This window comes from Schistocerca cancellata, chromosome 7, assembly GCF_023864275.1.
Source record: "Schistocerca cancellata isolate TAMUIC-IGC-003103 chromosome 7, iqSchCanc2.1, whole genome shotgun sequence".
NCBI lineage: Eukaryota > Metazoa > Arthropoda > Insecta > Orthoptera > Acrididae > Schistocerca > Schistocerca cancellata.
Genome location: NC_064632.1, coordinates 128,288,038 through 128,315,503, shown reverse-complemented (window position 1 = coordinate 128,315,503; position 27,466 = coordinate 128,288,038). Strand labels below are relative to the sequence as shown.

The 27,466-nt window shown below is 44.8% G+C and overlaps 1 protein-coding gene across 1 annotated transcript in view; it reads left to right on the top strand.

Moving 5' to 3' along the window:
• The window catches only part of LOC126092360 (gastrula zinc finger protein XlCGF57.1-like), a 128,985-nt gene that overhangs the window by 7,630 nt on the left and 93,889 nt on the right, over positions 1-27,466 (top strand). Inside the window, exon 2 of the mRNA XM_049907902.1 lies at positions 17,396-17,446. Within this exon, the coding sequence (XP_049763859.1) occupies positions 17,422-17,446 (25 nt within the window). The 5' untranslated portion in view covers positions 17,396-17,421. The remainder of the gene's footprint in view (positions 1-17,395; positions 17,447-27,466) is intronic.

The window sequence follows — 27,466 nt, the reverse complement described above, 5'->3', positions numbered from 1 at the left end:
ACAATTATGAATGCTTAACTTTGATGTATGTGTCGCAAGCAAAGGGTGACATACAAAATAACAGTCTTCTTCAGAACAGACAAACACAGGTCTGGGCTACATAGAGATTTGAAATGATAGAGGCTACAATGCGGCAGCTAACAAAGTGGCTAACATTGAAGCTGCTGTCGAAGTGGTGGCAGCCCCCAGTCATGTGCGGCACTTACATCCACTTCACTTAGGGGCTGCTGCTGTCATGTTGTCGTCCTGCAGGGAGGTCGGTCAGCGTGCGATTTACTGACCTCTTCTCACATCTTTCTCTTCTCTGTAATTCTCAACTGGCATGCTGGCACTGACTTTACCCCATAACATCAGCTGTAGGTCCTGTAGTCATGTTGTAACAAAAAGTCAAGGAAAGAATCAAACAATGGAAAATCTGGGATGGAGTGTAACAATATTACGAAAAGCATATAGTGGAGATGCTGAGTCGCAGATAGTCACAACAAAAAGACTGTCACAAATAGAGCTTTCAGCCAGTAAGGCCTTTGTCAAAAATAGACGACACACACACACACACACACACACACACACACACACACACAAAACTGCAGTCTCGGGCAACTAAGTGGCTTCAGTTGCTTGAGACTGCAGTCGTTTGTGTGTGTGTGTGTGTGTGTGTGTGTGTGTGTGTGTGTTTGATGAAGGCCTTACTGGTAGAAAGCTTTATTTGTGACAGTCTTTTTGTTGTGCCTAACTGCGACTCATCATCTCCGCTATATGATGAGTGGCAACTTCCCTTTTCATAATTAAGTAGAGGAAAATCTACATTATGCACACCACTGTGAAGTGTGTGGCATAGGGTATGTCCCACTGTACCAGTTATTAGGGTTCCTTCCTGTTCCATTTTTCACGTATGGAGTGCGGGAAGAATGATTCTCTGAATGACTGTGTGCATGCAGTAATTATTCTAATCTTATCCTCAAGATTCCTATGTGAGCAATACTTCTTGAAACTTAGTTACTATACTTTCTTGGGATAGTTTGTCTATCTTCAAGAGTCTTCCAGTTCAGTTCCTTCAGTATCTCCCTGACACTGCGACGGATCAAACGTACCTGTGACCATTCATGCTGGTCTTCTCTGTACATGTTCAGTGTCCCCTGCCAGTCCTATTTGATTCGGTCCCACACACCTGAGTAATATTCTAGAACCAGTCACAAGTGATTTGTGAGCAATCTTCTTGGTAGACTGATTGCACTTCCCCAGTATTCAGCCAATTGAACTAAATCTACCACCTACTTTACTCACAGCTGAATCTATGTGATCATTCCATTTCATATCCCTAATCAGTGCTATGCATGGATATGTGTGAGTTTGCCAATTCCAGCAGTGACTCATTTATATTATAATAATAAGATACTACATTTTTTTGTTTTGTGACATGCACTATTTTACATTTCTGAACATTTAAAGCGTGTTGCCAGTCTTTGCACCACGTTGAAATCTTGTAAAGATCTGTCTGAATATTTAGCAGCTACTCTGAGATGGTACTTTATGATAGATAATTGCATCATTTGCAAAAAGTCCATGGGTACTGTTAATATTGTCTGCAAGGTCAGTAATATATAGCATGAATAGCAATGGTCCCAACACGCTTCCAGGGCATACTTGTAGTTACTTCTACATCTGATGATGATTCCCCATCAAATATAACATGCTGCATCCTCCCTACCAAACTTAACCAGTCACAGATTGGATTTTATATGATTGTACCTTTGAGTAGGTGTGGTGCTGAGTCAAATACTTCGTGAAATCAAGAAATGCTGCAACTAACAGACTGCCTTGATCCAAAGCTGTCAGTATGTCTTGTGAGAAAAGTGCGAGTTTGCATTTTACACAAATGATGTTTTCAAGATTCACGCTGGTTGGCTCTGAGGATGTCTTTCTGTTGAAGATACCTTATTATGTTTGAGTTCAGAACATGTTTTGAGATTCACAACAAATCAATGTCAAGAATATTGGACATAGTTCTGTGGATCACTTCTACTACCTCTCCTGTAGATGGGTATAATCTGTGCTTTTTACCATTCTGTGCTTTTTATCAAGAACTGTGCACGGCTTCTATCTACGATAGATTATAGTTACAAGAGGGGCTAACCCAGCCGCAAATTCAGTCTAGTATCTGGCAGGGATTCCATCGGGGCATGGAGCTTTGTTCAATTTTAATGATATCAGCTGTTTCTGAACACCATTGCCACTAATATGTATTTCATTCATCACTTCAGTGGCATGAGGATTACATTGAGGCAATTCTCCTGGGTTTTCATTTGTAAAGAAACATTTGAAAACGGAGTTATGTGTTTCACCTTTTGCTTTGCTACTGCCAATTTCAGTTCCTGTCTTATTCTCTAGGGACGGGACACTAACTTTGGTGTCACTAACAGCCACTACACATGGTCAGAATTTCTTTGGGTTTTGTGAAATATCATTTGACAATATTCTACTACAGTAGTCATTGAAGACATCACACATTGCACTCTTGCCAGCCAATTGCGTTTATCTATAGCCCTATGCTTTGTTATACATATTTTATTCAGTAATCTGTTTCTTTAGAAGTTTCTTGACTGTGTCTGTATATTGTGGAGGGTCCCTTCCATTATGAACTGTTCCACTAGGTACACATATATCCAGTGCATGGTCAATTATTCTTTTAATCTTGAGCCATAGTTCCTCTACATGCTCCTGCCCTGCCCTGTGCTGAAAGTTTCAAGTTCCTCACTGAGATATGACACTGCTGATGTTTTTTTTTAATCTAGTTTACTGGACATATATATCTTTCTGCTTGTTTTAATAGTCTTTTGTACATTGGTTATCATTGTTGCAAAACCTCATCATGGCCACTAATATCAGTTCCAATGCGGACATTCTCAAAGAGGTCAGGTCTATTTGTTGTCATTAGATGCAATATGCAGGAGGTTTCAGAAGTGATGGTCAATAGTTCACACATAGAAAGCACAGACCAAAGTAGCTAAAAGCTCAGGTAAACACGGGTGTGCAAATCAACCATTGCCAAGGTATTGCACTAATTTGAGCTGCGAACCAACTGTGAATGCCCATGAAAACTATGGTACTCACATTGGTACCTCGAGGTTTGGGACCGACTCCCCGTTTGTTTATGCTTGCTCAAGTACTACCCTTTCAGCGCCCGTGCACTGTGCTGTACCAGCCTCACAGTCAGTTACAAACGTGAAGGCACCATGGACAGAGGTTACACCATTGCAGAGTTGGCTGACATGCAGTTCACGTATGGCAAAGCGAATGGCAGTGACTTTGAGGCTGCACCATTGTATGAAGAGAAGCTTTTTCTCTCTGCAGGCAGCCTGTAAGACGTACATTTAGCCAGTTACATCAGCACCTTAGAGAAACCATGTGTGAGAAGGCCTATCCAGATCCATAACACCTGATGTTGTATGTGAACGTCCGAGGATTGGTACCCAAGAGCTTGCCCTGAGCCATAGCAGTGTGTGATGGATTTTACATTGGCTAGTACTCTACCTATATCATCTCCAGCGAGTGCAAACCCTCAACATTGCAGGCTTCCTCATAGAGAGAATTTCTACCAATGTGTACAGCAACAGTTTACCCTGAATCCTCTGTTTGGAAGCAGTATTCTGCTCATGAATGAGGCTGGATTTACCTGTGATGGTATTTTTAACCACCATAACTGTGACATTGAGGCTGTTGTCAATCCTAATGCAACACGTTTCATGACATCAGCAGCATTATTTGTAGAATGTCTTGACAGGACTGCTCAGAGACTGCATTTGTGGACCACACTTCCTACCACAGAGACTAACTGGACAGCAGTACATGTGGTTTCTGTGGACTGTACTTCCAGATGTACAGTATTGTTGTCCCATTGAACCAATGTATGAACATGTGGTTCATGCATGTTGGTGCTCCAGCATATTTTCATTTGTGAGTGCTTGGCTTCTATCTCGGACGTATAGTCAACATTGGGTAGGTAGAGGAGGGCCCATGCCATGGCCTCCAAGGTCTCCGGATTTAAATCTCGTGGATTTCTGTGTGTGGGATCATGTAAGAAACCTGGTCTATGTTACCAAGGTCAACTCTCTTGAGGAATTACACTTGCGGATTGAAGCAGCCTTCAAGCATTCACAGATTTCCGCAGGACTGCCTGAGAAGATTCGCAACTCATTTCAGAGATGAGTGCAGTGTTGCATTCAGATGCATGGACAACACTTCAAACACCTACTGCAACATTTACAGATGCCAAGTGTCCCTAGACACTGTTGAACAGCAACAGAAAATATGTTGTATCTCGACAATTGTTGATTTGTGAACCCATGTTTATTGGAGCTTTTTAGCTACTTTTGTCCTGTGCTTTCCCTGTGTGAATTATTGACTATCACTCCTGAAACACTCTGTTTCCATCATGAGTGGGGTTCCTAACTATCTGTTCTAGATAGTTTTCAGAAAAGGCGTTTAGTAATGTTTCACAGGATTACATATCACATCCACCTCTAACAAAACTGTAATTTTTCCAATTAATTGGTGAATGATTTAAGGTCTCCACTGATGATTACAGTATGATTGAGGAACTTATGAACAAGTGAACTGAGGTTCCATCAGGAGATGAGTCTGGGGGGCGGTAGAAGGATCCAATTATCATTTGATGTCCATCCCTGATACAGAATCTTGCCCAAACAACCTCACATGCAGCTCCAATTTCTATCTTGATGGATTTGAGTGTCTTGTCTACAGTGACGAATACGCCACCTCCATTTGCGATTTGCCTTTCATTTTGATATGCTCTTTTTTTCCCACAAAAATCTCATTGCTATCAATTTCAGGTTTCAACCAGCATTATGTGAGCTTTACTGCTTTTCATGAGCACTTCCACTTGGGCACTTTTTTTTGCAAATTATTCAGTAGTTTACCATTAGGATTTTAATACTCTCACCCTTTGGAAGCATTTCTTTCGATCTTGCACTAATTTTTGTGGGTTTTCTACAGCTATTGTTATTTGGATGAGTGGAGAGTCGCCTAATCTAAAAAACCATTGTATGCACACCACACAAAGTCAGATACCTAAGTAGCAGCCTCCATTGTGTAGTGCACACCTGACCTATTTAGGGGGACCCTACAGATCTCACCCCTATGGTGTAAGTCCAGGAAGTTCCAGCCTATCTTGTCACAGAACCTTCTGAGTCTGTTTCAGTCCTTCCACTCGACTCAGAACCAGAGGGCGATCAGCTCTGGGGCAATGCTGCAAATTGTGAGCTTCACTGAAACTCCGTGCACATTGCTAGTTTTCTCGACTTTCTCTGCTATTCACCGGAATGACTGAGCATGACCTCGGAACGCAGATGACAGGTGACAGGCACCATTTGCTCCAATGTGCGTCACAATGTGTAGTTGGTTGCAACCTGTTCCATCAGTGGCTGTTGGAATAGCCTCTTCAACATGTTGAATAGGCACCCAGGCACACACACGGAGTGCACCTGCTGCCCTTTTCTGTCCCTTGCTGCCATTTCCCTAAGGAGCTCCATCATTTGCTGTATGTTTGAACTGTTGACGATTTATAGACCCATACACATTCAGTTGGCCTCCTCTTGACACTGGACAAAAGAGGTTTCCCCAAAACAGGTGAAGTGAATCCCACTGTCTCAGATTCAGTGAAAAATAACACTTCAAACATGTTGATTGGGGTGATTGGTACAACACACTGACTTCCTGGTCCCTGTACAGGGCACCCAGACCAACCAAGTGGACTAGAAACAACAGATCCTGTACTTCCTTCAGAGGAGACAGCATCCACATGGGAGGATAGTATCTGAGATATCTCTGGTACCGGTATCACAGGTACATGGCTCTTGGGAGCTCTTCCACCACACTGATTCACAGCAGCTACCAATAGTTTGACAGTAGTCAGGGCAATTTCCAGCTGCTTATGAAAGTCAGCCAACTCGTCCCATGCTCAAGAACAGCATTCGCAGTGATGAATATTGGCTAGTAGCAGAGCCATTTTTCTGAAATCTCAGAACTGATTTTTCAGTCACTATCAGACTAACCGATTCCAGCCCAAGATGCTGGAGCTGGCGGTCGTGTGCACAAGGTATGCTTGCTTGTATGTATAAATAGTGTATGTTTCTCTTTTGGTGATGAATGCTGTGGCCAAAAGCTTTATGTAAGTGTCTTTTAATTGTGCATGTCTGCAACTTAATATTTCTTCTTTATGGTATGTAGCAATCTGTCTTTTTCCAAATTGTTTACATTTCTTTAACAAAAGTACTAAAAAATTGTAATTACAAAAATACGCCATTGGAAAACAATTTGGCAGAAAATTTAAGTAGTACAGGTGACATGAATTGATTTGAGAGCTATAGTAGCAACAAACATGCACAATTTGGTCAATATTGTGTACCCTCACGATTATCGGTATTTCACTTAGTGCTGTGCTTGTGAACGCAGGTCTTCAGAATATGGCTATGCGTGGATATATATTGGCAGGGGGCGGGATGGTTGCTGTTTCTTTCACACATTTTTGCCTGTGTTGAGAAAGTAAATTTTTCTGTAATTTTTTTAATTTTCCGCCTTGCCCCACTCAACTACTTGTAGTTTCCAGTTCTATCAGTAGACTAATAAAGTATGTCAAATTTGTTGCTGGTAGGAGGTCAGCTTGGTGATGGGAACCTTTAACTGGCGAGAATGTTTTGTACAGGAGTTCAGGTCGCAAGTTTACCCACAGGAGCAGGCCCTCACACAAGCAACTGAAAAGTATTGTCCGTTGAGTATAGCTCCTAACTTCCTGGAATTTCTTGCCATTTTTGAGACTCTTACTTTTCATGCTACTTTATTCCCCGAAGTTTAGGTGTGTAATTTGGAAATTGTAAAAATGTAAATACTTTCACTAAAATATTCTTTGGGGAGCACATTGGTGGGATTATGACCTCCGTGCCAATCCCCTTTCCTTGGATCCACTCTTGTACTTGAGTAATAGTACAGACAGGCAGGGCAATGGGCAAACAATAGATGCGAGTCAATTCAGAGGAGATGGAGGTAGCCCTATAGTCAACATTGCTGAGTGCACTGCTGTCACTCCAGTGCACACTATTTCTCCATGTAAAGAACTTTCAACACAGATCTTACAGATTTTTTTTTTTTAAATGTGCAGTATTAAAAGTCTGTAGCTGAAGCACTTTTTGATCCCAGCCAGTGCATGTTATGCCAGCTAGGCTCTGCTATGAACATCACAGCTATTTCAGCTCTCTACAGAGAGTGTGCTGCTCCACCAGTTATGTAGGAAATCAGATGTCCAATTGCCAGTAATATAAATAGGATGGAAATCTAATTTTAATAAATTTCCTCTTATTAATCCATGCAAATTATAAAAGTGGATGGATGTGTGTGTGTGTTCCACATCTCCTCATAATCACTGGATCAATTTCAACCAAAATTAGTACATATATCACTGATTGTCCAGAAAAAATCACTGTGGGGGTATGATCCACCTACTTCTCAAAGGGTGGGGGTGGGTGGGGGGGGGGAGAAGTCTAGCTCACAGCGTGCCAATAGAAAAACTACATTCATCTAGTATCTTAGAATGAGAACAATCAGTGACTCTTTTACACATAATGTCAGACCTTTACGAGACATTATCTCGCTTAACGCCCTCCACAAAATGATGGAAGGAAACTAGTTTATCACTAACACTTTCACTGTTCATGCAGTAAAACTGCTACATTAGACATGACCTTTTAATTTATTACTTGTTTACTAATAATCATGTTTGCAACACATTTTGCACACAGTATTCACATATATAACTGGATATAACTGCAAAATGGTATCATTGTATGACATACAGATGAGCAGATATGTCATAAATTTCGAACTGCTTGGAAACAAATCTGCAGGGTGTTGTAGATACAGGTGAAATATGTGTGCAAATGTGTTAAATATATGTGACATGCATACACTGGCAAAGCCATGGGTAAAAAAAGGCTGCTTCTAAACCTCTGGATTGATTTCAATCAAACTTGGTACACACATTATTTACTATCTGGAAAGAGGTACTGTGCTGGTGAGAATCAGCTACTTTCTATTATAATGTGGAGAGAGAAGACAGTTGAGAAGATGGCAGATAGAGAGGAGAAGGGAGGAGATAGACAGAGAGAGTGGGAGGGGCAATGGACTGAGGAAGGGAAGTGGAGGAGATGGACTGTGACAGGGAGAGGAGGAGGAGGAGGACAGGACAGAGGGGGAAGGAGCAGATGGTCAGAGAGAGGGGGGCTAGCAAATGAACAGAGAGAATGGTAGGAGGAAACGGACTATCAGAATTGGAATGAATATGTATCCAGCGAAATCTGGAAATAAAAACTGTGTCATTATTATAATTGGATTTACATTTTAACATCCACATGCTTTATGGATAATGTGCATACATTATAACCTGGATGTGTCATACCACAGACAACATTGGTGACCTTACAGTGGAGAAGGAAATTTCTTATAAATGTGTGTGATAAATTTATATCAACGATCATGAAGGAAGTTATTAATAATTTTTCTTTTAAATTGTATTCCATTTGTAAACATAAAATTTTGAGTCATAATTTTTTGGCTTCTTAACTACCTCATTTTTCTCCGTATTTGCTTGAAAGTCTCTGTAATATTTTTTTTTCTTTTGTACCATTTCAAACTGCATTGACTCTAAAGACTGAGGAAAAAATATAAATTTTTTGGAGCACTAGCTTTATTGATTCAGTAAGTACACTTCTGTGTTTATTTGTAGTAGTAACCTAAAGTTTCTTTCAGTTAAGGCATTCTGTGTAAATAATGATCCTTTCTGAGAGAAATTTGAGAATCTTTAGTCCGCAGCTCGTGGTCGTGCGGTAGCGTTCTCACTTCCCGCGCTCGGGTTCCTGGGTTCGATTCCCGGCGGGGTCAGGGATTTTCTCTGCCTCGTGATGACTAGGTGTTGTGTGATGTCCTTAGGTTAGTTAGGTTTAAGTAGTTCTAAGTTCTAGGGGACTGATGACCATAGATGTTAAGTCCCATAGTGCTCAGAGCCATTTGAAACTTTTTTTTTTTGAGAATTTTTCAGATGCTATTTATTCACTGAAGTTATATTTAGTAACATTCTGCAGTCTTTATGTGAGCTGAAGACAGAGATTAAATTCATATGAAGGTAGCCTCATTGAGATAGTATGGCATTTAAAGTAGAATAGTCAAGGGTTATGTTTTTCCAGATTACGAAGAAGATGAAAATGTGTTTCTTTTTGAGTACTGCATAATTTGTGAGCACTCATAATTTTATGACTGTAAGTATGATTTGTTAATAATGGCAGGTAAATAGTCAACAACATGAGAATTATTTGCCCATTAGTGGCAAGAAAATAGTCAGCAACACAAGAATTATCTGTCCATCAGTGAGCCAATTCTCAGTGTTAAGTTCTCATCAGGCCTGAATTGATGAACATGCTGATTGAGGCCACCATATCTCCCAGTTATACTTGTTTCCTTCTTTTGACCATATCAGTGTTTCACTGAGGCAGGACTCAACAAGTTGTTGGAGGTCCTTTGCAGAAATACCAAGCCATGTTGTCTCTATAGCCAGCCATAATTGCGAAAGTATTGCCAGTGCAGGATTTTGTGTATGAATTGACCTCTCGATTATGTCCCATAAATGTTCATGGGATTCATGCTGGGCAATTGGGGTGGCCATATTGTTTGCTGGAATTGTCCAGAATGTTCTTCAAACTAATTGTGAACAATTGTGGCCCGGTGACGTAGCGCATTGTCATCCTTAAAGATTCTGTCACAAATGGGTGCAAATGATCTCATAGCAGCTGAACATAGCCATTTCCAGTCAGTGATCGGTTCAATTGGACCAAAGGACCCAGTCCATTGCATATAAACACAGCCCATACCATTACAAAGCTGCAACCAGCTACCACCAGCTTGCACAATGCATTGTTGATAGGCTGGGTCCATGGCTTCGTGGGGTCACCACCACACTCAAACCATACCATCAGCTCTTACCAACTGGAATTTGGACTCATCTGACCAGACAATGGTTCTCCAGTCATCTAGGATCCAACCAGTAATGGTCACGAGCCTAGGAGAGGTGCTGCAGGTGGTGATGTGCAATTAGCAAAGGCACTCATGATGGTCGTCTGCTGCCATGCCCTGTCAATGCCAAATTTCACTGCACTGTCCTAATAGATATGTTTGTCACACATCCCACATCGATTTCTGATGTTATTTCATGCATTGTTGCTTGTTTGTTAGCACTGACAACGGTATGCAAATGCCACTTCTCCCAGTCTTTAAGTAAAGGGCGTCAGCCACTGTGTTGTCCATTGTGAGAGGTAATGCCTGAAATTTGGTACTCTCAGAATCCTCTTGACACTGTGGATCCCAGAATATTGAACTCCCTAACAATTTCCAAAATGGAAAGTCCTATGCGTCTAGCTCCAACTACCATTTCGTAGTTCCAACTACCATTCTGCATTCAGAGTCTGTTATTTCCCATTGTGCGGCCATAATCACATTGGAAACCTTTTGACGTTGATCACCTGATTGCACATGATAGCTCCGCCAATGCACTTCCCTTTTATACCCTGTGTATGTGGTACTACCTCCGTTTGTTTAGGTTCATATCGTTGTCCTATGACTTTAGTCACCTCAGTGTCTAGTGGGGCTTAGGGCATGCAGTTTGGAGCCTGTTTCAATGTCCCCCATCTCTCAAGAAACCCCTCTGCAGATTCGGGGGTAAGGATAGGCCCGCGGTATTCCTGCCTGTCGTAAGAGGCGACTAAAAGGAGTCTCAACTGTTTCGGCCTTTAATATGATGGTCCCCTAAGGGGTTTGACCACACCATTTGTAAATCTTTACGTTAGTGCGTACCATTTGGGGAAGGACGCCTTATGTGGTGCATTCTATATCCATCTTGCCCTAAGATCTGGCATCTTCGTTTTTGTCATGGGAGTTGGACTTTCACTGAGCTTCCTGCCACATCGGCTGCAGTGTGTTCCGGGTAGCCTACATTCCCTCCATTGTGCACTTCCATCTTTGCTCCCTTTATTAATGGATGTTCGACACTCGACAACCCGCATGGTAGCCAGTCCGTTGTGGTGGGGTCGTCATGTACCCTCTTGGTGGTAGCCCCCTGACTACACAGGGATCACCCTGCTGATGCCTGAGCTGCTACCTCCCCACGTATACCGAGGAGTAGATGCCTATCCCTCTGGGGCATCGGGACTCCCGGCAAAGGCCATCCTGCCAGGTGGTCTTTGCTGTGGCTGGGTGGCGCCCGTGGGGAGAGCCCCTGGTCGGAATGGGTGGCATCAGGGCGGATGACCCGCAATGAAGTGTGGTACATCATCTCTCGCTGGTGGGCCTCCACCAGCAGTCTCTAAGCGATCGTTTCCCTCCCTGGCCACTCCATGGGAGGAACGTATGGCTAAAGAAGGAAGTGGAGATTATCACCCCGGTACCTCGTGTGTATGCGAGTTGATGGGGAATCATTTATGTTGACCAAGCCCCAGTTTTTTGTGGAGCACTTAGAGGACAAGTTCGGGGAGGTGGAGGGCGTGTCCAAAATGCGCTTTGGGTCATTTCTCATCAAAACATCATCCTCTGCCCAGTCATAGAGGTTGCTCACTTGTGACAAGTTGGGGGATGTTTTCGTCACCATCACTCCCCATAAAAGTTTAAACATGGTCCAGGGTATTACATTTCACAGGGATCTTCTTCTGCAGTCTGACGATGAACTACGCGCCAATCTAGAACGACGAGGTGTTCACTTCATCCAGCGCGTCCATCGGGGTCCGAGGGATAATCAAGTAGCCACCGGTGCCTTCATCTTGGCCTTCGAAGTTGATGTTTTACCTGAAAAGGTCAAGGTGATGGTTTACCGCTGTGATGTGAAGCCCTATATCCCTCCTCCGATGCGGTGTTTTAAATGCTGGAAGTTCGGGCACATGTCATCTCGCTGTACTTCCGGCATCACATGTCGAGATTGTGGACGTCCTTCGCATCCCAATACTCCATGTGCTCCGCCTCCCATCTGTGTTAACTGTGGAGAACACCATTTCCCCTGCTCGCCGGACTGTAGGATATTCCAGAAAGAACGGAAGATAATGGAATATAAGATCCTGGACCGCCTCACCTACCCAGAAGCTAGGCGGAAATATGAGCGGCTCCATCCTGTGGCAATGACATCAGCCTACGCCGCTGCTGCAACGACGGTTCTTCCATCTCCTGTGTCATCCCGTACGGTTGGTTCTATGATTGGTCAGACTCCACCAGCCCCCTTGATTGTGGGGGGCACTTCACACCCTGTTGCCCCTGCTCCATCTTCTTTGGGAGCAACCCCCCCCCCCCCTCCCGCACAACCATCGGGGACATCAGTTCCCCCTTCCCAGCCGGAGGAGAAGAGTAAGACTTCTTCGGCTACTCTCGCCCTTCGCAAGTTCCGACCAGCGGAAAAGCGGACAACCGCAAGTGGCTGAAAAAACCACCAGTCCCTGGTCGTAGGGCCTCACGGTCGTCGTCTGTCCCTGAGACTGACCCAGTGAAGCCCATGAAGCCTGAACCACCGAAGGCACAGCGAGAGAAGCAGAAAAAGAAGAAAGTCCCCAAGACCAACGACATTGCGGTGGCACCCGTCCCACCGCTTCCTACAAGCTCTGCGTCTGAGGACGGGGTGGAGATTATGGTGTTCGCTGAGGAGCTCGATCACGCCGGTCCCTCAGACACCATGGATGGCAATAGCACAGGTGCTCCATCGGAGGCAGCAGGTGACCCAGCAGCGTAATCTGCCTTTCCAGTCCCTTCACGCCTTTCTCAGCCATGGACAGTATCATCCTCCAGTGGAACTGCAGCGGTTTCTTCCACCATCTAACTGAGCTCCGACAACTTATCAGCCTTCACCCTTTCTTCTGCATTGCTCTTCAGGAAACTTGGTTTCCAGCAATGTGAACCCCGGCCTCCGTGGCTATCGGGGTTGTTATAAGAACCGGGCAGCTTATGAAAGGGTGTCTGGTGGCGTCTGAATCTATGTCCTTAACTCTCTTCACAGCGAGTCTGTCCCTCTACAAACACATTTAGAGGCTGTCGCTGTTCGGGTGTGGACGCCACAGGCTGTTACCGTCTGCAGTCTTTACCTTCCACCGGATGGTGATGTCGCACAGCATGTCCTGGCTGCGCTGATAGTCCAGTTGCTGCCATCTTTCTTGTTACTGGGCGACTTCAACGCCCATAACCCTCTGTGGGGTGGGTCAGTGGCGACAGGTCAAGGCACCACCATTGAGCATTTATTGACACAGCTCGATCTTTTGCTTTTAAATGATGGTTCCTTCACACACTTCAGCATGGCGCATTGCACGTACTCGGCCATTGACCTTTCAATCTGCAGCCCTAGCCTCTTACCGTCTGTCCAATGGAGAGTGCATGGCGACCTGTGTGGTAGTGACCACTTTCTGATCTTTCTGTCACTGCCACAGCGTCAGTCTTCTCTGCGCCCTTGCAGGTGGGTTATGAATAAGGCTGACTGGGACTTGTTTTCCTTCACTGCCGCTATTGAGCCTCTCTCTAATGACGACATTGATGCGGTGGTTCAATCGGTCACCACCGGCATCGCTACTGCCGTCGAATCTGCCATTCCCCGTTCTTCTGGGTCCCCTCAATGGCGGACTGTGCCTTGGTGGTCACCTGAGATCGCTGAAGCGATTAAAGATCGCCGGCGGGCGCTCCAGCGTCACAAGCAACATCCCTCCATCGACCACCTTATCGCCTTCAAACAGCTGCGTGCGCGAGCCCGCCACCTTATCCACCAATGCAAGCAGGAGTGCTGGGAGCGGTATGTGTCCACCATTGGCCTTCATGTCTCTCCATCGCAGGTCTGGGCTAAGATTCGACGCCTCTATGGCTATTGAACCCCTGTCAGCGTCCCAGCGCTCTCACTGAATGGAGCAGTTTGTACTGACTCCGACGTCATTGCAAACTGCTTGGCAGAGCATTTTGCTCTAAATTCTACTTCTGCGAATTACCCCCTGGCCTTCCACTCCATTAAAGAGCGGATGGAACGTCGGAGACTTTCGTTTCGCACCCACCATCCAGAATCGTACAATGTTCCATTCAGTGAGTGGGAATTTCGCAGTGCCCTAGCCGCTTGCCCTGATACCGCTCCTGGGCCAGATCGCATCCACTGTCAGATGCTGAAACGCCTTTCAGTGGATTGTCAGCGACGGCTCCTCGACCTTTACAACCGTCTCTGGGTCGAGGGTGAGTTTCCGTCGCAGTGGCAGGAAAATATTGTTATCCCCATTGTGAAACCAGGCAAGAACCCTTTGGAGGTGGACAGCTACCGTCCCATTAGCCTCACCAACGTTCTTTGCAAGTTGCTTGAACGGATGGTGAGCCGGCGCTTGAATTGGGTACTGGAGTCTCGGGGCCTTCTGGCTCCATCTCAGGGTGGGTTCCGTAAAGGCCGCTGCACCGCCGACGATTTGGTGAGCCTGGAGTCGGCCATCCGTGCTGCCTTTGTGCGCCGTCAGTACCTGTTTGCTGTCTTTTTCGACATGCGGAAGGCATACGATACGACATGGTGTCATCACATCCTTTCTACACTTCATGGATGGGGTCTTTGGGGCCCTCTGCCGATCTTTATCCGAAATTTTCTGTTATATCGTATCTTCCGCGTGCAAGTCGCGGCCTCCGATAGTTCCTCCCGAGTCCAGGAGAACGGTGTGCCACAGGGATCTGTTTTAAGTGTCTGCCTATTTTTAATAGCCATTAACGGGCTCGCTGCGGCGGTTGGAACGTCTGTCTCGGCGTCCTTGTATGCTGACGACTTCTGCCTTTACTACAGCTCTATTGGCATTGCAGCTGCTGAACGTCAGCTACAGGGTGCTATCCGTAAGGCGCAGTCTTGGGCTGTAGCTCATGGGTTCCAGTTTTCGGCAGCCAAGACCTGCGTTATGTATTTCTGCCGGTGACGCACTGTCCACCCGGAGCCGTGGCTTTATCTTGACGGCGAACTTCTTGAAGTGGTGGAGTCACATAGGTTTTTTGGGGGTGGTTTTTGATGCCCGGTTGACTTGGCTGCTTCATATCCGGCAGCTTAAACAGATGTGTTGGCAGCATCTAAATGCTCTGCGATGCTTGAGCCACACCTGCTGGGGCGCCGACCGATCTACACTGTTACGGCTCTACCAGGCGTTAATCCAGTCCCGTCTGGATTATGGGAGCCTGGCTTATGGCTCAGCATCCCCATCTGCGTTGCGGATGCTGGACCCAATCCTCCACAGCGGGATATGCCTTGCCACTGGTGCTTTCCGAACCAGCCCTGTGGACAGCATACTTTTGGAGGCAGGTGTCCCTCCAATGCGGTTACAACACCAACAATTGCTGGCTGCTTATGCTGCCCATGTTTTTAGCTTGCCCGGGCATCCAAATTATCGTGTCCTGTTCCCGCAGTCAGTCGTCCATCTCCCAAAACGTCGTCCCCGGTCGGGTTGTCCGATCGCCGTCCACGTCAAAGAGCTTCTTTCCAGGCTTGGGGCTTTCCCTGTTCCACCTCCTTTCCGGGCACCTCTGCATACACCCCGTGGTGTGTGCCTCGCCCTTACCTTCGGCTCAAATTGGCACAGGGCCCGAAGGACTCAGTCCCTCCGGAGGCCTTCCGCCGCCGCTTTTATTCCATTCTGGCCACGTATCAGGGCTCTGGCGTTGTTTACACTGATGGCTCAATGGTTGCTGGTCGTGTCGGTTATGCTCTGATTCTAGGGGACCACTATGAACAACATTCATTGCCAGCCGGCTGCGGCGTTTTGACTGCTGAGCTGGTCGCCATCTTTCGTGCCCTAGAGTATATCTGCTCCTGCTCAGGTGAGTCCTTCGTTATCTGTAGCGATTCCCTGTGCGGTTTACGAGCTCTCGACCAGTGTTTCCCTTGTTCTCGTCTGGTGATGGCTATCCATGAGTCCCCGCATACTCTTGCCCGTTGCGGCCGCTCTGTGGTCTTTGTGTGGACCCCCGGTCATGTCGGTATCCCGGGCAATGAACATGTTGACCGCCTGGCCAAACAGGCTACCAGTGAACCCATCCTGGACATTGGCCTCCCGGAGACTGATTTGCGAGCAGTCTTCCGCCACAAAATTTTCGCGCTATGGGATGCTGAATGGCATGGTCTGACCACCCCTAACAAACTCCGTGCCGTCAAGGAGACAATGACTGTGTGGCGGTCATCCCTGCGAGCTACCTGCAGGGACTCAGTCGTCCTTTGCCGGCTCCGCATTGGCCACACCCGCTTGACACACAGCTTTCTACTGCGGCATGAGGACCCACCTCTATGTCGATGCGGGTCGGCTTTGACGGTGGTCCACATTTTGCTGGACTGTCCACTTTTAACCGTCCTCAGGCAGACGTTTGGGCTGCCTGATACCCTCCCTGCCCTTTTAACTGACGACAATGCTTTGTCTAGCTTAGTTTTACGTTTTATTCGAGCAGGGGTTTTTTATCATTTAATCTGAGTGTTTGTTTTTAGTGTTGATTCTGGCTTTTGGCCTCCGATTTTAAACTGAACTTTTAATGTGTTCTCGGTGGTTGACTTTTCCTTTTTTTCTCTATGGTCGGCCAACCACCGTCACACTCAGTGTGATTTTAATTTGTTTTGTCTGATCTCTGTCAGAGTATATCTTGTCCTGTGTTGTCTGCCATCTTTCCTGTTGTTCGTTTTTTTATTCTCTGTGGTTTTTTTTTTTTTGGAAAAAGGGACCGATGACCGTAACAGTCTGGTCCCTTTAATCCCACAAACCAACCAACCAACCACTCAAGAAACTTGGCACTCTGGTGTATGGCAAATAGTCATGCAGAAGATGTATACTAGGCTATCATTTAGCCCATTCAAATATTTTTGTTGTTTTGAAATCCACTTGAAGAAAGAAGGAAGATTAGGGTTTAATTCCCCATTGACATTGATATCATTAGAGACAGAACACAAACATGGTTTTGGGGAAGGACAGGTAAAGAAATCAGAAATGGACTTTTTGCCAGGGGAACCATTTCAGCATTTACCTTAACCAATTGAGGGCTTCACCAATTGATGGAAATGATTTCAAACCTAAATCTGGATAACTGGGCAAGGATTTGAACCATTGTCCTCTGAATGAGAGTCAACTGTGCTACACACTACTCCACCTTGCTAGGCGAGAACCATATGCACCTGTTCCATTAAAACAGATGTACAACACTCAGAAATGAGTCAGTAATGTGATTAATTATGCTTTGTAAGTTATTGACTGCAGTAATATTCCCCTCATTGTTAACTTTCACAGCTTGTTTTTGTTTCCACCTAATCACCTAATACTGTACATTCTTTTTACAGAACTGATTCACCAGCAGACTTTCAAAATGGCTGACGAACATACAACTGAAGGTGAATATGCATTTTTCTGCAAAAATCTGTTTTGTTTCTTAGTATTGCATTATAATTTAAAATAGTCTCTACCTTAATGAAGTTGTCATTGGTAAAAAAAAAAAAAAATTATGGTATGTCTTACTTTGAGTTCAGGAACGAAAATCAAACTGCTTAAAATTTCTTTGTATACTACACGCTTCCTCATATCTTCCTACTTTCTTCTTTTCTTTCATCTCAAATTATTTTCCACATATGTATCGAAGCACCATTCTTCCATTCCCGCATCATATTACTCACAATCACTTATTGGTTAGCAGTTCAATGTGTTTAAAATTATTGACTCTTCCAAGTGACAGATCTTAACTGTTGTATTTCATTGTTTTCTAATTCAGTTGCTCATGGTGAATATCTGTATGATTCTAAAAAATTGGATGTTTTTTTTGTTGCTCATCCTTCATTTCCTAGTATGTTGAGATCGTTTGGTAGTAAAAAAGGTAGAACTACATGTAATTTTAGGCAACATGTTTAGATCTTCTGTAGATTAAGTAATTGTTACTTAAAATAGCAGTATTACTGGCCAATGGCTGATAAAAAGTTATTTGTAGCACTGACATTTCGAGAAGTTTTCTCAGTGGAAAAGAGGGTAGTAAAAATAAGCAATTAGTAAAAGATCAGACTATGACACAACCCAAAGACAATATTCTGAGTGGTGGAATTAGCCTACAAAAAGAGTGATACTCTTTAAGCACAGATAATTTTTCAGAATTAGTGCCGTGAGTTAGAACACAATATGTACTGCATTTGTAATTGTAACCATTGCTCAGTGTGTGCCAGAAGGTACCAATATTCTTAAATTTTATAATCTTCATCATTGGATGTGTCAAAGTAGATAATACAGTGTGATACAAAAAGCTGTTCACAAATATTTAAAAAAATACTAATTTCTACACATTTTGTATATGCTTGGTTATGCTATAATGTTAAAGCAAAAAATATAATGTGCTTTTTTATTAAAGTGCTATTATATAATTTGTTCTGTGTCAGTTTCGTCTCTAGGGTTCATTAATAGGTTGGATGCCACGTTGCAACTGAAAAATTATATCAGTATTTGTATATGAAGGTGAAACAAATACTCTTAACATTTGAAAACAAAATAGAAAAAAGTCAAGAAGATTGATGGCCAGTTGAAATACTTTGGAATTGGGTATCATGAAACTCTGTCTTGTCAGGTGAAATGAGTGGTAATTTGTCTCGCAGATGACAAAGTAGCTTATTCTGGTTGGTTAAGTCTAACAGGAATTACAAAATTCTAAAGCAAGTCCAGCTATGTTTCTTTGCATAAACAACATTGAATTTTATGTAGGGAATGAAAAGCACTTGTGGTCAATCCATACCAAGTGGTCCAGCACTGGTTGCTTGACCATCTCAGGAAAATTTAGTATTTGCTGGGTGAATTCCCCAATGTTTAGTAGTTACAAAAATATTTTTTTAAAAATTGTTTGTTATTTTGAAATGGTGGCCATATTTGTTCCAGCCGCATGCGTTTTTTGGTATTTGCAAGCATCTACATTTTTTATAATTATTCTGTAGTGGATTGTCCTAAGCCTTTCAGATAAAATGAATTTAGTTTAACACACTCTGGAAAGGCAACTCACTCACCCTTCACAACCTTTCCAGCAAACCTCAAGCTCCTCTCATTGCACACAAACCCAGTCTCTCCCATCTACTCAATCTCCCACTTCCAGCTCCACTCCCTCCAAAACCTCAAAATTCCAATCAACACAATCTGGAACCACAATACCCTAATTCAGTAGTTAACCTTTCCTCCAAACCTCTCTCCCAATCCGAAACCTCTGTCCTATCCAAAGGCCTCACCTTCAGCCCCACTCCCAGATTCAACCAAACAGCCCTTGTCAAAGATTTACTGTCCTAGACTCGTACTCTCTGCTGGAAATATCATTTTGCCATGAAGAAAAATGATCCTAATCCTACTCCTAATGATCCAGCTCCCCAAGACACTATCCAAATTAACCCTGCCTGGAACAGTTCCGTCCTCCGTCACAGCGGGACCCACCTCCTTTTCCTGAAAATCACCCCCTCCAAACCTTCAGGAATTTCTGACTTCCAGTCTTGCCTCTCAATCCTTCATAAAAAACCTTAATCCTACTCCCAACATCACCACTGCTGAAGCCCAAGCTATCCGTGATCTGAAGGCAGACCGTTCCATCGTCATTCTTCCGGTGGACAAGGGTTCCACGACAGTGGTACTTGATCGTCGGGAGTATGTGGCTGAGGGACTGCGTCAGCTTTCAGACAACACCACATACAAAGTTTGCCAAAGGTAATCCCATTCCTGATGTCCAGGTGGAGCTTCAAGGAATCCTCAGAACCTTAGGCCCCCTACAAAACCTTTCACCTGACTCCATCAACCTCCTGGCCCCACCGACACCCTGCACCCCTACCTTCTACCTTCTTCCTAAAATTCACAAACCCAATCATCCCGGCCACCCCATTGTAGCTGGTTACCAAGCCCCCACAGAACGTATCTCTGCCTACGTAGATCAACACTTTCAACCCATTACATGCAGTCTCCCATCCTTCATCAAGGACACCAACCACTTTCTCGAACGCCTGAAATCCTTACCCAGTCTGTTACCCCCGGAAACCATCCTTGTAACCATTGATGCCACTTCCTTTTACACAAATATTCCGCATGTCCAGGGCCTCGCTGCGATGGAGCACTTCCTTTCACGCCGATCACCTGCCACCCTACCTAAAACCTCTTTCCTCATTACCTTAGCCAGCTTCATCCTGACCCACAACTTCTTCACTTTCGAAGGCCAGACATACCAACAATTAAAGGGAACAGCCATGGGTACCAGGATGGCCCCCTCGTACGCCAAACTATTCATGGGTCGCTTAGAGGAAGCCTTCTTGGTTACCCAGGCCTGCAAACCCAAAGTTTGGTACAGATTTATTGATGACATTTTCATGATCTGGACTCACAGTGAAGAAGAACTCCAGAATTTCCTCTCCAACCTCAACTGCTTTGGTTCCATCAGATTCACCTGGTCCTACTCTAAATCCCATGCCACTTTCCTTGACGTTGACCTCCATCTGTCCAATGGTCAGCTTCACACGTCCGTCCACATCAAACCCACCAACAAGCAACAGTACCTCCATTATGACAGCTGCCACCCATTCCACATCAAATGGTCCCTTCCCTACAGCCTAGGTCTTCGTGGCAAACGAATCTGCTCCAGTCCGGAATCCCTGAACCATTACACAAACAACCTGAAAACAGCTTTCGCATCCCGCAACTACCCTCCCGACCTGGTACAGAAGCAAATAACCAGAGCCACTTCCTCATCCCTTCAAACCCAGAACCTCCCACAGAAGAACCCCAAAAGTGCCCCACTTGTGACAGGATACTTTCCGGGACTGGATCAGACTCTGAATGTGGCTCTCCAGCAGGGATACGACTTCCTCAAATCCTGCCCTGAAATGAGATCCATCCTTCATGAAATCCTCCCCACTCCACCAAGTGTGTCTTTCCGCCATCCACCTAACCTTCGTAACCTCTTAGTTCATCCCTATGAAATCCCCAAACCACCTTCCCTACCCTCTGGCTCCTACCCTTGCAACTGCCCCCGGTGTAAAACCTGTCCCATGCACCCTCCCACCACCACCTACTCCAGTCCTGTAACCCGGAAGGTGTACACGATCAAAGGCAGAGCCACGTGTGAAAGCACCCACGTGATTTACCAACTGACCTGCCTACACTGTGAAGCTTTCTATGTGGGAATGACCAGCAACAAACTGTCCATTCGCATGAATGGACACAGGCAGACAGTGTTTGTTGGTAATGAGGATCATCCTGTGGCTAAACATGCCTTGGTGCACGGCCAGCACATCTTGGCACAGTGTTACACCGTCCGGGTTATGTGGATACTTCCCACTAACACCAACCTGTCAGAACTCCGGAGATGGGAACTTGCCCTTCAGTATATCCTCTCTTCTCGTTATCCGCCAGGCCTCAACCTCCACTAATTTCAAGTTGCCGCCACTCATACCTCACCTGTCTTTCAACAACATCTTTGCCTCTTTACTTCCACCTCGACTGACATCTCTGCCCAAACTCTTTGCCTTTACAAATGTCTGTGTATGTGCGGATGGATATGTGTGTGTGTGCGAGTGTATACCTGTCCTTTTTTCCCCCTGAGGTAAGTCTTTCCACTCCCGGGATTGGAATGACTCCTTACCCTCTCCCTTAAAACCCACATCCTTTCGTCGTTCCCTCTCCTTCCCTCTTTCCTGATGAAGCAACTGTTCGTTGCGAAAGCTTGAATTTTGTGTGTATGTTTGTGTTTGTCTTTGTTAAAAAAAAAAAAAAAAAAACCACCACCATGACAGCCTCCTCTGGAGAAATATTGGCCATGTACTTTAGCATCTGTTTCTTGAATGTGTGCATGAGCTTTTGGCCTCACCATTTGACTGGGGGTGGAAAGGCAGTGAGAGTGAGTGTGGGAAAGCTGTTGCAATGGCTGAACTTGCTGAAAATTTGAAAACGGAATTGCAGTCCTTTGTCCATCACCAGCATTAGAGGAAGACCTTCAATAGCAAGCACAGCAACTGTAGTTCCGCACTCGTGGACTGACATTTGACCGTGTACGGAAAGTTAGAGTACGCATCGAAGACGATAGTCAGTCAGATTGTATCCAAGAAGGATCCTGCAAAGTTGACATGAACCCGATCCTATGGGTGGGAGGGTGTCAGTGAGGAAGAGAACATCTGACAGGACACCACCTGCTGCTGTTCACACTGAGAACAGCTGGAACAAGATGCTTGCAGGAGCTGTAATATTATTGGGTACAAAGGTTCTGGGGAGACCACTGGTCAGTAGTGAAGAGGAGGATGCTACCCGTCAAGATGAAAATAATGATGCAATGGGTTTGAGTCCTGATCAGGAATGCGGTCGGGCCAGCACTGTTGGAAGGACCAGAGCAACTGCTGTGTGTCTTTCATGATTACTGTCATCACACAGAGCACCATGACTGGAAAAGTTTCTAACATCTTCTCAGTCTCTTCCTCCAAATGAAAGCACAATATCATATCATGGTCAAACTCCAGGTCAAGTCTCATTGGAGACGGCAAAGCAGGCCTTTTTGGCTTGTGCTGTGATGTTGTGGAAGTGAATATCGTAATAATACCTGCTGAGAGAAAGGCCCAAGTGCTGTAGGCGGTCGGGAGACCTTTCAGGTAGTTTTGCTGGTAACTGTTTATGATGCATGATGAGGTAAAACTTCATTCCATATAGGAAAATGTTGGAATTTCTTCCATGTGAAGGTAATCACAAGGGCATCCTTTTTGATATGTGAATACCTCTTTTGTGTGGCATTGAGTGTCTTTGAAAGTGATCGGATGTTCCCAGCTGTCTGCATTTCTACGCACCAAGTCAACCCCAGGGCCCCATTCAGAAGGGTCCATTGGCTACCACCACCACCACCACCACCACCACCACCACCACCACCACCACCAACTGTTTACCCGATTAAAATGTTGCCAGACATAGGGCTGATACGAGGGCCAGTTTCAAAGTCTTGAAAGACTGTTCATCTGCTTCTGACCAGACAAAAAGTATTGCCTTCTTCACGAGATTGTTTAACAGGTGCCTAAACAATGCCACGCCTGGGTTGAATTTACTGTAATATGTGATCTATCCCAAGAAAGACTGAAGCACTTTTAGGTTTTTGGGGTGAGGAAGTGCGATGCTGGCTTCTACCAGCTTCTGTGTGGGTTGAATACTGTTGTGCGAGATAACATGCCCTAGGCTGAAAGAAAATTGAGTTCTCAAGGTTGTATTTGAGGCTTGCAGACTGGGGGGTGTTAAACAGCTGCCACAAGTGTGCTAAGTGCGTACTATCACCATGATGTTGTCATGTTAATGTACACGTACTGGCACATCCTGCAGCAGTAGTTCAAGGAATCTTTGAAATAATGGCTGGGTCACTGGCCACCCTGAAAACTATACATTCTAACCCACACAACCCATGCAACGTGTTGACTATGAGGACTTTCTGTGATTCTTTGTCCAGAAGTAGTTTTGAACAGACTTCAGTGAGATCGATTTTTGAAAAATGCTGTTTGTCTGCTAGTGCTGAGGAAAGTTCATAAGTTTCAGAATGGGATATGTGTCGATCTTTGATTCAGGATTGATGGTAACCTTAAAATTTCCACACAGGCACAGTTTTCCCAGTGGCTTTTTTATGCTAACTAATGATGTCATCCACTAACTTGAAGACACTGGTTCAGTGACATTCAAGGCAGTCAGCCTGTACAATTCATTTTTAATGGTGTCCCACAATGCGACGGGCTTGAGTAGTGCACATAAGAAGCAGGGGCGTGCTAACACTTTTAAGGTAATGAGTATCATAAAGATCTTCAACTTGCCAAGACACCCAGAGAAAATCTCGGCGTATTCCTTACTGAGGTCATCCAGTTCTTGAAACAGCATTTGTTCAGAGACCAGATGGGCCACCTTGGTGGCAAATCTGAAGGCTGAGAGAGTGTTGAGGCCAAAAAGATTCTCTGTATCTGTGCAGTGAACCACCAGAAAGGTGAGGTGGTGTACATCTTGTGTGCATGATGCCACAGTCATAATTTATCCTTTAAGTGGGATATTTTTCATGTTATATGCCACCAAGCGGCAAGCTGTAGGAGGCACTCCCAAGTGCAGATATGTTTGAAAGTTTAACAGGGACAGAGGGACGTGTATCAACCTGCGGCTGGACTTGTTTGTAGCAAAAAGTGAGCATGATGAACAATTTCTGAAGATAGACTCCCAGGTTGGAGGATTTAGATGACTTAATAATTAGCTCAATTAATATCAAGTTTGTTCTGAAATGGTGAGTGTTGTTTATCTTGAGCATGACAAGTGATACGAGATGTCGTGCCATCTAGCATTCCTTGCACTGTGCTCACCTATTGGGGCAGTCATCTCTGACATGTTTTTGAAAACATTCTGGGCACGATGGAAATATGTACAGGTCAGGGGGACGAGATTGCTTTCCTCCTTTACGAGACTGAGCTGGAGGGTGGTAATATTTGCCCTCAGCGGTTGCTGCATTTGCTGTTTCAGCTAGGTTGAATTCCTCTTCCAGGTCTGAAGCGAGAGGTGCCACCTCATATCCGAATTCTAACAGACAGCCTGTGAGACAGGATACTTCGAAGAATTGAGCTAATTTTAAAAGTCCTTCAAAGTAGGGTCTTCAAAGTGTAAAGCTTCTAACGCACCTCCTTGTCCAAAGCCCCCCGAATAATGGCATTCCAAATTATCACTTTGGCATACAATTAATTATGTACACAAGCCGCAAAATGGCATTTCCTGCTGAGTCCCTGCAATTGAGCCATCCATGCATGGTATGATTAGTTTGGATAAAATTCCACTTGGGATATAGTTGACATGACAGTGGCACTGAAAGTAGGCAGATAGGAAAGCAGACATTTTATTGAAGGACAGGTACACTCATTCCATGTGAGGGATCAGTTTGCACAAAAGCTGTTACATACACTATGTGATCAGAACTATCTGGATCCTTGGCTGAAAATGACTTAAAAGTTTGTGGCACCCTCCATTGGTACTGCTGGAATTCAGTATGCTGTTGGCCCACCCTAGGCCTTGATGACCGCTTCCACTCTCGCCAGCATGCATTCACTCAGGTGCTGGAAGGTTTCTTGGGGAATGGCAGCCCATTCTTCATGGAGTGCCGCACTGAGGAGAGGTATCGATGTTGATCAGTGAGGCCTGGCATGAAGTCAGCGTTCCAAAACATCCCAGATGTGATCTTTAGGATTCAGGTCAGTCCATTACAGGGATGTTATTGTCGTATAACCACTCTGCCACAGGCCGTGCATTATGAACAAGTGCTCCATTGTGTTAAAAGATGCAATCTCCATCCCTGAATTGCTCTTCAACAGTGGGAAGCAATAAGATGCTTAAAATGTCAATGTAGGCCTGTGCTGTGACAGTGCCATGCGAAATAACAAGGGGAGGAAGCCGCCTCCATGAAAAACGCGACCACACCATAACACCAGCAGCTCCGAATTTTACTGTTGGTACTACACACTGGTAGATGACATTCACTGGACATTTGCCATACCCACACCCTGCTATCGGATTGCCACATTGTATACTGTGATTTGTCACTCCACACAACATTTTTCCACTGTTCAATTGTCCAATGTTTATGCTTCTTACACCAAACAAGATGTCGTTTGGCACTTACTGGCGTGGTGTGTGGCTTATCAGCGGCCGCTCTTCCACGAAATCCATGTTTTCTCACCTCCCACCTAAATGTCACAGTACTTGCAGTGGATCCTGATGCAGTCTGGAATTCCTGTGTGATGGTCTGGATAGATGTATGCCTATTACACATTACGGCCCTCTTCAACTGTCAGCAGTCTCTGTCAGTCAACAGACGAGGTCGGCCTATATGCTTTTGTGCTGTATGTGTCCCTTCATGTTTACACTTCACTGTCACATCAGATGGACCTATGGATGTTTAGGAGTGTGGAAATCTCTGTACAGACGTGTGACACGAATGACACCCAGTCACCTGACCTCGTTCAAAGTCCATGAGTTCCGTGGAGCACCCCATTCTGCTCTTTCATGATATGTAATGACTACTGAGGTCACTGATATAGAGTACCTGGCAGTAGGTGGCAGCACAATGCACCTGATATGAAAAACATATATTTTTGGGGGTGTCCGGATACTTCTGATCGCTTAGTGTGCTTGGCGAGATCCATGAAAACAAAAGGGCTCTGATCACTCCTGGACCCATTACCTGTAACACAGTGAAAAGCTGTTGGAGGGCCTCTGTTGACTCATTGTTTTGTGGGAACAGCAGCATATTCACGGCTGACTGTTGGGAGAGTATCACAAACAACAGGTTTTGAATTAAATGATCCACGCTGGCTGCAGAATACTTTTTATTGGAAGTCATGACCGATTTTGCATCAATTAAAGATGCATCCTCAGGTGTGACTTGACTTTCGTCATACTGCTGTCATAGAAATTGTTGAAACACAACTACCATTGACACCCCCAGCAATGTAGCCTGGGGTACAAGATCCGTGATTGTGAAACAAACACGAAAAATTCCCACAGTCTCACCAATTACATAGTAACTTACATCATTGAAACACAACATCTCTGCTAGAGCAGTTATATTTTTCAGATCGCAAGTATAAGATAGAACAAGTGAGTACAATATTTAGAGTGCCACGTGACAAGAAACAGTAACAAGTTCAATGGTGAGTGTTGGTCGGCAATTGCCTACATAGGGACGTGTGGCAGGGAGCAGTGAATGTGCCTACATTGTCATTGTGCACTGTCACTTGGCCGCCGTGTCACCTTCTAGTGATCGCTAATGGAGGTGTCGGCTGGTGCGTGATCCCTAGTTAGTAGTTTAATGGTTACCGCACAGGCCACCAAGGATTCTTCATGAATAAAAGAACACATATGGCACTCAAAAAGCCGTTTGTCTAGTCACAGAGGTATACCTTACGTATGTAGAAGATTGTAATAATAAAATATTTCTTTGGCATCTGGGATATCGAAATACTGAGGTGAGGCAGTCGTTTTGCAAAGTATTCAGTAGCATTTTCAAGACTGTTACTCATTAGTCTCAAATAACAGGTGCGTAGCTTTTCCAGTTAATACTAAGCAAGTTACTCATCACCTGTATATTCAGAGTATTTATGTGCAATCAAATTTAAGCTATCTTTGAATAATTCTGAGCGATGTGTATCTGAATATGATGACCAGGAGAAAGCTCTGATATCAGTTTAAGACACATGGTTTCTGGGACTTGGCTGTGAATACTCTGTTAGCTATATACCTGACTTGTGCAGCATGACTTAACAAGTGTCCATCCCATAGCACCAGTCAAGCTCATCACAGAATTGGATGAAGCGTATGGTATAGAAACCCCCAGGTGCGTGCTCACACACACACACACACACACACACACACAC